General features: G+C 40.0%; 1 protein-coding gene across 2 annotated transcripts in view; it reads right to left on the reverse strand.

Moving 5' to 3' along the window:
• Nucleotides 1–11,106, reverse strand: part of sh2d3ca (SH2 domain containing 3Ca) — a 50,111-nt gene extending 39,005 nt beyond the window's left edge. For both annotated transcript variants that reach the window (XM_072372000.1, XM_072371998.1), the window contains exons 1-4: nt 10,926–11,106; nt 9,748–10,023; nt 9,063–9,558; nt 5,831–5,870 (exon numbers count right to left, since the gene is read on the reverse strand). In XM_072372000.1, the coding sequence (XP_072228101.1) occupies nt 5,831–5,870; nt 9,063–9,558; nt 9,748–10,023; nt 10,926–10,944 (831 nt within the window). In that variant the 5' untranslated portion in view covers nt 10,945–11,106. The remainder of the gene's footprint in view (nt 1–5,830; nt 5,871–9,062; nt 9,559–9,747; nt 10,024–10,925) is intronic.
• Between the last annotated feature and the right edge of the window lie 474 nt (nt 11,107–11,580).

The raw sequence follows: 11,580 nt of genomic DNA on the forward strand, positions 1-11,580 counted from the left end.
ATCACTCAAAGCAAATCTGATTTGCTGTGACCCTAAGTTTGCCAGACCCAAACCATGCCAGCCACAAGCGCCCCGCAGTATAACAAAGCCACTGGATCCCCTCTCTGCATGGGACAATGCATTGTACTTTTATTATATTCTGCCTACAACAGTGATGTGAGCCTTTTGGGCTCCTTTTTTTTTAATGTTGATTCACGAAAGTGGAAGAACCGTGTTTAAGGGAGTGCGACTTTTTGTTGTCTTGAAGTAAAATACGCTGAAAGTTTGCTTGTAAATGTCATTTTGCGTCCTCCGATGAATTTCAATAAGCCAAACAGATATTGAGAGGCTGGTGTCGGGAGCTGCAGCATTTTCATGTTGCAACAAAACCTGCTTCTTTGTTCTATCATGCATTTATTGAAGCTGTCCTTTCTCTTTTTACTACTCCTCCATTTCTCCTCTCCCTCTCTCTGCGCTCAATCAAATTCAGGCTTTCTCCAGCCATTCTTATCACTCTACTCTTCCTCTCATCTCTTGCCTTCTTATCCCTCTGATCAATAGCCTAACCTTCTTCCTCCAGCCTCCTCTTCTCTCTGATCCCTGTCTCTGTTCTCTCCTCTGCCCTTCCCTTCTCATCCATGGCCATCCCTCCACTTTCCCCTCCTTCTAGTCCTCTATCTCCACATCTCCTCCCCTGCTTGGAGGCGGTCTTCAGTTAAATATTAATTAGTGATCCTCATCCCGCAGGCTGATAGGGGGACAATGGAGAATCCCTGCATGTGCCTGTCAGCATCCCTCTAATGAAAGTGTGTCTGGATGTGAGATGAAGACACACATTAGATAGATGGAGTGTGAGTGTGAGAGGAAAGGGATCTGAACGTGCGGACGTGTACGTGTGTGTGAGATGAAAAAGATACACTGAGGGTAGATCAAGATTATTTGAGCAAACACATCTGTAACTGTGTCAATGTGTGCACATTTGTGCATGTGCCTAAAAACAAAGACTAGGCTCCGCTGGGGGTTAGAGGGGTGCAGTTAATGATTTATGTATGTATGAGGGTGTGTCTCTGATTATTGTCAGTGTGTTTTCACACACATACTGTTTAACCAGTGGGGGGATCAGGGTGGACCTTATTCACCTACTGGTTAATCCGTATAGAACCACAGATACGTATGTCAAAGCCTGTTTGAAACATCGGCCTACAAAAATGATACCGAGAAAAAAAAGAGGCCTTGAGACAGCTGAGACTTTGTCCACACAGAAGTGTTGAAAAATTCAGCTTTAGGTGTAAAATAGTGCAATTTAAAATCAGCTGTCTTGCTTTAAACACATTCAAATGACTAAACCTTTCACAAATGTGTTGCTGTGGCAACTGGACACGTTTTTAGCATGAATAAAGAAGTGTGTAAGAGAGATGAATGTGTCATAATTCTTTCCTTTATATGGTGCTTAGTGGCATGGTGACCTTGAAGAAATGGGCTAAATAATAGAAACATCCAAGAATATGAAAAACTTGCAGGAAATAGCTAAGGTTTAAGATGAGAGTCTGAGAGGTGTCGATTTAACTCAGTGGTTATACTTGAGGTTGAAGGTTGTGAACATGATAAAAGTAGCCCCAATTAAAGACCTTTTCATTATCAATGGGCAAAAAGATTCAATTTTTCCACTTCTTTTTGTCCACAATTGTATTACTAAAAGCCATAAAAACTAATAAGTAACAGCTTTGTTTGTCCATTGTGTGTAGTGCCACCTGGCAAAAGTCAACTTTAAGCAGTAACACATTAGCAGGGGTTCCATTCACTCGTGAAGCAAATCTGATGCAATCTTTGAAAAACACCAAATAAGAAATGAGAATCAGACACTTCTCCATTGACTGGTTCGAGGTGAATGAACTGGGCAATTAAGTGTCACCAAAGGGTGAGAGTATTATCTACGCTGCTCGCTGCTGCAATTTAGTTGAGGAGGTAGTTGCTCTAACTGGAACAAACCCTGATAGGATAAAAACAACCACTGAGAAGAGGAAATAGGATATTCGTCTTCCTTAGGAGTTACTTTCATCTTTGGCAACATTAGAAATATCTGGGAGGTTTTTGGTCAGTTGCATGAGTAAACTGTTTGCCGGCTCGGATCAGGAACAGCTGTTGGGTCATGTCATTTTATTCTTTGTTAGGGCAAATGTTATTCACAGACGCAAAGTTATTCTTACTCATGTTTCTAAATGCGAATCAACAATGGCAGTGGAAACCCGGCTATTATCGCCAAACCACTTGTCGGTGTCAGCATGCCAATCTAGATGATGTTAGCTTTTAGGTCAAAGGCATCATTCAGACAGAGAACTGTATGCCAGCTCAGTTGTCTCTATACTACATAAGTCGTCCACTTAACTGATATGTCTCCAGCCACTGAGAAACAACAAAGTTAAAACTTTGTTAAACGTTGCACACTTGTAAACGCACAAGAATTATGGATGATCTGGGTGACATTAGAGGAAAGCTTTTTGCAGATGGCTGCATAGCTGACAATTTGTTATGACCATGTGGACTGGGATAATGGTCACTGTAGATGCTGATCTACAGCACATGTACAGAGGACACTGTAAGATAAACAGCTAAATGTGTGTGGTGCCTTCAGCTGTCGGTGTGCTCATCTGCATCATTGGGCCATCAGGCAGAGCCCTGTCCAGGATCAGGTACCTGCAGCCAGTATTATTAATTATTTTTGTTCAAACGGGTTGCCCAACTGGGCAAGTTAAAACACAACACTTTAAAATGGGTGATTATGTAGCCTTAGGTTTAACTACAGTTCATCAATCTTGGTTGCAGCTGTATTAAGGCATCAGGGAGAGTCTGGATTTGACTTGGAGATACTCAGAAGTAATGGATCAGCAGTCTACTGAGCCATGTCAGTGCTGATTGGCAATACGGAAAATGAGTTCCAGTTATTAGTGGTCATACAAGATGCACATGGAGGTGCATCTTAATAATAGATGAAGAGCTGTCCAGGGATGAACAGGGCTCATGTCTTTCTTCTTTTCTATTTGCTAGCAAAAATGCTAATATTGATTAAATAACCCACATAAAGATTGTGTTTTTTAGACATGTCTGCACAGTGTGTTTTGTCAGTCTGTTTGCAGGGAGAAGGATCAGTAACTAATGACTTTTCAGAGGTGTGTTGCTCTCGCACATAATTTTACCGCCTCTCTTATTTATAGAGGAGCAACATTAATTCTGTCTACTATAATAGGCACACGCACATGCGTATATGCCCCCACAGGGTGCTGCTTTGATTTAATCAAGCACTATACAGACGCATACAGATTTTGGAAATTTAAACCATTCGCATAATCAAACATGCAGTAACACACTGATACACAGCTGAGCCCCTGCACACACATACTGACACACACACACACAGATTTTTACAGAGCAGCATTGTGAGACCCAGACATATGTTAATAAACCTTGTATGAACCAAGCTGTTTCACATCCCCCTCCTTCCCCTCCCATCAAAGTACAACCAAACCACTAAACAGGGCAGGAGACAAAGCTAGGCTGGGCTGCTGACAAAAATAGATGCACACAGTCATAAAATAAGAAACCATACACATAAATGTCACACACACTTTACAAAAACAGTGAGACTGAGACAGATGAGTCAACCAAGAAGTGATGAAAACAGTATTTTGTTTTACTGACAGTTTGTCCCCATGAAAACTGAGGGATGCACATCTTTTAGTAAAGCTGTGGAGATTATGTTGAATGTTTTGGGGCTATTCTAACTGACTGCCAATCGTCTTTTCAAAGTTTTAGATCATATTCTTCTATATGTCTCATTTTCATCTCATGTATGTATGTGACTGTAACCACGTGTGTGAGAGTGTACATGTGAAAAACTGAAGGAAACTCACTGGCCTGGACTTTCCCATTATAACAGGGCTAACTGAGGTTGACTCCTGATTTAAACATCAGCTGTCATAAATGTTTCAGAGAAATGGAAGGGGATGGATGAACTGCTGGCAGCTCTCAGGGAGTGGATGGAGAGGTGGGTGGTGGCTGGAGGGACTGTTGTGGTGAGGGTGTGGGTAAGAAAACATACAGAAGCTTTTAAACTAAAGGGAAAAAAGTAGATTAGCTGGGTTGCCAATGCTGAAAAAAGCAAGCTCTTTTTAAAATTTATTTTATTGAGACACTCTAAGTGAAATTATAAATATTGGTAGTAAGGCCAGACTTGTTTATTAGTGATATTAAAGTCATAATAACATTATTTTCTTAAATACACACTTAAGTAATGCTACAAATGCTCCTATAACCCACTGACTATTGTCTGATGGTATGGATCCAGCTACTTTAATGCTCTCTAACAATAACAATGAACAATATTTTCCCAACCCTCATCAAGTATTTTTGCTACCTAAATCTAACCAACCAGCAAATGAGAACAAAACTGTAAGTCTAAAAGAAAAAACAATATGAATAAAGGAACTAAAACACAGTCCAACAGTATTCTTGGGCTGAGGCCCTGGGGCTAGATTTTTGAGAGTCTTTTTGAAAGTGGATCCGCCTTCGGATATCTGTTTCACATTGCCAAGATGGTTTGATTTGCGCAACAAAAATGTGTACTTAAATAAAACATTAACCTTCTGGGAAAACTGCAAATGTTTTGATACAGCAGCCAACATATATGGCAAGATAACCAGGTTTATGAAGTGATGGCAAAATTTCATCGTATATTTTTTCATATCGTCTAAGTCTCGTTTCTATCTGCACGTTTTGTAAAATCAGCACCCCCAGAAGTAGAGTTGTTTGGCTGACTGATAACAGAGTCATTTTACTGTACTTCTGTCAGTTACTTGTCATGTCACATCAGCCATGTGCAGTTGCTGTTTAGGTAGCTGAAAAGGCAAATAAGCACTTTTTAAACATCATTTATGTTCTTATATAACAAGATAGTGACATAAAGATGAACGTGGTAATGCATTCAAATGATTTATTATTGTAACTTTTATGATAAATAACCCTCCACTGAAATGGCACACTTGTCACGGTCCTGATGGTGGTATCTAAGTGCAGTCAATTTGCTGTGGCTAGGGGAGGTTTGACACATGTTATACAGAAGGAATATGGGTCAGGGTCATAAGAGAGGGCTTGTACCACCTCGCCTGTAAGGACTAATCAATACAAAAACAGATCATTACGCTCTCAACTGTTAACTTTCCCTTTATGTCTCTCTTCTGCCTGCTTTCCTGTTTTAGCTTCACTGTCTTCTTCTCACTTCCCACTTTTGATCTTACCTGAAGTGTTTGTTTGCATGTGCAAACAGGATGCATGAAACCTTGCTATACATCTCCAATGTCACAAAACAGCTTGATCTTGAAGAAGTTTACTGCATGGGGCAAATGGCCCCACCTGCTGGTTGCAGGACAGGCTGCTTACTAGATGCGCAGTGCTGACATTTGTGCTGCCTAACTGAAAATTCAATTAGCTAAATGGCAAGCTGAATTAGGCTTAATGCAGAGTGAGTCTGCTGAAATGTGCAAAGCTGTGAGAAGACTAAGGGCTAATAATCAGTTGGAATTACGTCTGAGCACTAGTATTAATAGTCTAATTCAATAATATCAGAGAGAGGACGTAATTCCAACATGTCACCACCAAAGAGTTTTCAGGCCAAAAATTCCAACTAACACATAAAACAATTAAATGACAAAGTAAAATGTCTTAATATAATAGGCAGGGAAGAGTGTTATGTTTACTCAGCCATTTAGCCAGTCATTTTCACCTCAAAGTGACAGCAATTCACACGCTAAGAATCATTCAACATAAGATGAATACAGATTTAACAGAGCAGACTAACCTGAACGTATTCTGCTTGGTTCTCAGCTGGCTCCACGTGGCTGAAAAGACAGAAACAAAAGTGAGTGAATGTGAAAAAACGACAAAGTGTTGGGCAATGCAACATAAGAGAAAAAAAACTTATAACTTCAAATTGTGTATGGGATTTGATATACACACATTGTGCTTTTGTGTTTGATCTTTTGTAACAGGTGCATGTTAGAACAAATCAAAAAAGATGCCTGTATTCCCATGGCTGTCCATAAGAGGCTTTCAAGTAGGTAAACACAGAAGGAGCTCAGCCTATTGGAGAAAAATTAAAATAACTACACTGAGCATCTCAGGTTGCTGAATACAGACTTGGGCTCCCAAATCTCTCTTGATGGATTCCGATCATGTGTCAAAACCCTGCTGTGGTGTAGTCCTGTTAGCTGTGCTACGGGTGTGGCTGTACAGCTTTGTAACATGGAGGAAGAGCAAGCAAAAGAGCTAATTACACTCTCAGACAAGTTTTAAGATCAATCAGTGCAACTCCCAATTGCGAGATTAATCTCAAAGGGCCCTGAGCAAAGCTGAGTTACACACAACTACAGAGAGGTCAGATCAAAGGGTCCCATCATAGCAATGGGCTGGGGAATGTTAATAGATCCCACAGTGCAGAGGTTTTACTCTGCCTTCCCAAGCTGCTTCTGTTCTTCAATGATTAAAAATCTAGTGCATAAATGTATATATAAAACATTTGCCCCCATCCTTTACACTGATAACATCAGCATCTATGCATAAAGAATGAGAAAAAAGCACGAGTGTGCTTTGAAAAGAAAACGGAAAAGTAATATTCTACTAAGTCAGATTGGCATTCTAGATGTGCGTATTGTCTGTTGCCATTTTTAATTACTACTGGTCTCTACATATATACATAAAAAGCTGCATAATTTTTGGCTTTAACTCCATGCTCTCCGGACATCAACATCATTGAAAATTTTGAGTAGATTTTAAAAGAGTAGTGCATGCAGGAAAACCCAATAATTTTAATAAACTGTTGCTGGAAGATTGGGTTAAAATCCCCCAAACAAGAACTAAAGCACTCTTATCTGGCTTAAAGGGGTGTTAACTTGTCAAAGAGGGTCATACTGTGCAATTTACCGATCTTACAGGTCACCCTTTCATGTGTTATTTGAAACTATAATAGATGGAAATATTACAACAATCTTGCTCATATTGTTAAAGAAATGTGTCTTTAATTTATACTTTTGAAAAATCAGATCCTCCTTCATTCTCTTGGATACTCACAACAACTGCAATTTTGACAAGGGACGCAAATAGTGAATAACCCAGGAGATCAAAGCTAATAGATAGATAGATAGAACTTTATTGATCCCTCAGGAGGTTCCCTCTGGGAAATTAAGGTGTAATGTATGGGATGTTGTCACATAGCTGCACAAATTGATAGTCGAAACCAATTGAATATCATTCATTAAACCTCAAACTATCCTGCCTATGAGTGGCTGTGAACTATATTAAAAGCCTATTCTAGTCTTTTACAGTTTTTTCCCTTCTGGGATATTGTAGAAAAACAGTGTTACAGCATGGCACATAGGCAAGGAATCTTTTGTTATAAACCACTTGTTCTTGAAATTAAAAGACAATAGCTGTGTCCTAATTCAGGGGCTGCAGCCTTTAAAGACTATGAAGGCGTTGGTGAAAGGATCCGACCAACGGAGGACCCTTGCTGCACACAGTATTACGCTAATTAAAAAACACAGTGGCAAACTTTGAGGCTAAAGACCAAAACATCTTTCTGCCAGCTGAGCTTATTATCCCAGAAATTTATCAGCAGAATTTAATTTCAGAGGGAAACTTTAGCAGCGCCAACACTGTGTGTCAAGCAGCTAAAAGGGTTTTCCAAGGAATCTCACGCAAAGACATGAAAAGCCACCCTGTGAATAGACAGACAGACGTGTGATTTATGATTAGATGGACAGTGGAAGGAGTGCTCTTTGATGTGTCCATACGTAACCTGGAGTATACTATAGAGCTTATTTTCCCACGATCCCTTAGCTGAACTAATGGGCTGATGCTCCACGCTCACACATTCAAGGCCTTGCATGACAGCACAGCTACAGACTACATTTACGCATACACATACACACCGTGTAACACGATACATGCACTCTGCAGTTAAGCGTGGGGCACTGGGGGCACAGAGCCCTTGGCATGTCATGGGAAAACTGTGAGGAAATACAATCTGCTCGTCTGAAGGGGGCTGTGGGTAAGGGGGTTGCGTTTACCCCTCATATTCTCCAACTTCTTACCATATTGATAAATAAGCTACAGCACAGAAAAAAATGCACACAATAAGGACACATAAAGCTCATTTCGGTTGATGGAAAATCATCTAAGCAGGGACAGAGCAGCAGATTTCCAGCAATATCTGATCAAAAGAAGAAATCTAAGTTACCTGCTGCATTAAAAAATGAGAGAAACGAATCCCATTATAATCTCACTTTACCTCATTGGTCTAAGACAAGTTTTGTCCAGAGAAAAGTCAGCTCAAAGTGAATCGTTCAGAGATTTTGAGCCTTGAAACCAGCAGATTTGCACCTCCTGGCAACTGCACAGAACACTGCTGCGCTGGACCTCGCTGATCAAGCAATATTAGTAAACCATTGACTTAACTACACATCTATGCAAAATGTGGGTAGTTTATTTGGTATGTGATAATGATACAAATCATGAATGATATCATTCACTGTTATCTCATATATTGATTGATATACTTGGAAATGAGTTGGTTCCCACAAAACTATACAATTTAGTTTCATGGCCTCTCTATAAAATGCATTGTACTTATTGTTATATGAAATATGAAGACATATACTTATAGAATTCTAACATCAAAAGTAAATCCTTATGTTTCTCAATGATCCAATGATCAGAATACCAGAGGTCCACTCAGTAAACTAAACAATGTAGCCCAGATAAGGTATATAAGATGTTTTTTTCTGAGCCATAAACATATTTTCTTGACAGACCTATGTTGGATTCGTGTCTCCCCCTAGAGGCCACAGTTTGAAACTAATATGAAACTTGAAATACAAACAAAAAGCAAGATTACCTCAAACAATCAAAGGTTTCAATTCATGCCAGACAAATGTGACATACGATTAGCTTACCTAAGTTGTGCATCTATGCATTTACTATTTCAGACAAAAAGAGAAAAATTACAATTCAAATATTGTAAGAAGAGTAGTTACCTGTCAGATTCTACTCCTCCCTCTTTCAGCTCTTTGTTCCGTGCTTCCATATTTGGTTCAGAGAGAGGCTTCGACCCAGACCCATAATCTTCATGAGATTCATCTCTGTTCTCGTTAAAAGGAACCAATGAAGTCTCATTCATGGATTTGTGATTCAAGACAACTGCTTCTTCTGACCGGAGCGTTGTGCTCCTGCCACCAGAGGGTGACATCTCCTCATTTGCAGCAGTGGGTTCACGAAGGATGTTTTCTGTGTTTGGTACATTACTTTCCCCTGAGGGTTCAGGCTGTGTCTTGGGATCAGTTGGAGAGTCGGGGCTGAGCTTAGTGGTGGCACCTGCAGTGTCCGCTGTAACAGCTGCTTTATCCTCAGCCACCTTGAATGAGATGTCTCTGACTCTCACAGCCGCATGAGCTTGTTCTCCTGCAGGTCTCTGGCTTTGACTTCTGGTGATGCCACTCTTGTCTTTACTCTTTTTATTGCTACTGGGGCATCCTGGGGAAGAAAGGAATAATAAGATGCCAAGTAGAAGAAAACAGGTGAAGGCAGACAGAAAATTTGAAATTCAGAGGAATTCAATATTTCAAAACTGATGGGAGGACACAATTTGTTTCCCCAAATCTCTGTGAAGGGTAACTGCCAGACTTCAGTAATGTAATTTCATCAGAACTTCTGATGCTTTACCTTTATTACTCTTGTCCCTCCTCCTCATTAGTAGCCGAGGCAGTGTGCCCACATGACTGTAGCCCTCGCTAGAACGGATATAGCTGGCAGTGCGAGGACGCATGGCCTCCATGTCATCCATCGTTGTCTCAGCAACTGGACTTAGGCTTGCTGTGGCGATACATTCGCCGTCAAGTTCAGGTTCACATCTCGATCCTGACTTCGACTTGGAAGACTTTGATTTCTCAGTGGAGCGGCGAAAAGAGAGGTTGGTTAGGCTGCCAAACCATTTGAAACCTTGGAAGGGGAAGAGTTTGAGAGGTTGGTTGAGTCGGTATGTTGTGATGTTTGCAGTATGTTGTTCATTTAATCACAACACAAGAGATTTTAGTTTTCATCCTCTGTTACTTTATATCTTTTGTTATTTCTATTGCTATTCTATGAAGCAAATGTTGTTTTTCACTTTTTTTTTTAATTTGTAAAGTATCTTCTAAACCACTCAAAAGTTAAAGGAGAGGTAGAAAGCTCATCCCACCAGTGTCCCACAAAGCAGATGCCAGCAGTATTTGATTTTCAGTGGATGAAAGACTTACCTCACCTCTGTTGCCCTGTTAATAGTATGATCTATCAACTTGTGACTGTTTAATAGGAATATAGGATTTGATACCACTAAAAATAGTTGGGATCGAGTAAAGTTTGCCATCAAATTACAACACCCTTCCTTTTAATTACCCTTTTTAATCATTAGGAGCTGAGGATATAATTTGTTTCCATTTTTGCTGAATACAAAATTTATTCAGCAAACACATCTGTGTCTTTCCTCGCAGCTGTTTCAACAAAATGTCTTTTACAGAGCTCATGTTGTGTGAAGGAGTAGAAGCAGTCAACCAGTGAAACTATCTATTTTCAGCTATGAGGTAATTGTATTTGAAGACATGTGTCTTTGTGCTCGGTTATCTCTGTGGCTGTTTTGGGAGGCAGTAAGGAACTTCACACTCAGTGCTTGAAAAAAACAATTTGCATTTTGCTACTTCAAATTTGTTTGAGTGCAAACTTTTCCCCACACCGTATTAACCTTTTAACAGAAACAAAGACGGTAAAGTAACAGGCTTGATTTTTGCACATCACAATAGCCCTTGAAAGGAAAAAAACAGTCACTGCCTCAGACACAGACTCACACAAACACTGGTGATACTCACTCAGCTTCCGTACGCTCATGTTGGTGCTCAGCAGCAGGTGAGGGGCAAATGAACTGCTTAAGAAATGCTGCAGAAACAGACGAGAAGTGCCAGAGATGGATAGTAACTTCTTGCTGAGGTGGATCAGTCTTGGTTCAAACACCACTTCCTCCGCTGTGGGTGAGGCAATGCTCACACTTTGTTTGTGTGGGGGAGAATAAAACTGAGAGACGAGCAGCAGGGCAGGGCAGAATTGATACTTCCTGTGTAAAGCCTAGAGCGCCAATACTAAGAGGAAATGAAAAGCCGTGCGATGACAAGACAAGGGTTGACAGAACAGGATAAAAATATGAATACATAAAACATTTGAGGGCATCCATAGCCTTAATCAAAACATGTTGATGGAAATGAAAGTGGGCCACTGGAAACTACAAGAGATGTGTGAGAAGTGTTTAACACTGAAGTGCTGCTTGGTGGCATCTTGTCTTGCTATAAAGTAATTAATAATCTTTGATATCACTGATGATTTCTGATCTATTTCAGGCTGGGAGATAATTAATTTTTCAGCTATAGTTGATATGGCAAATCTTTGATTATTTGATCTTAAGATGCTGTTTTAGTCAGATCATTTCAAAAGAACACCAAAATTGTAAGATAGAGAAAGGAAATAAATGAT

Source organism: Leuresthes tenuis, unplaced genomic scaffold (genome assembly GCF_036924035.1).
Source record: "Leuresthes tenuis unplaced genomic scaffold, fLeuTen1.0.hap1 SCAF_19, whole genome shotgun sequence".
Classification (NCBI taxonomy): domain Eukaryota; kingdom Metazoa; phylum Chordata; class Actinopteri; order Atheriniformes; family Atherinopsidae; genus Leuresthes; species Leuresthes tenuis.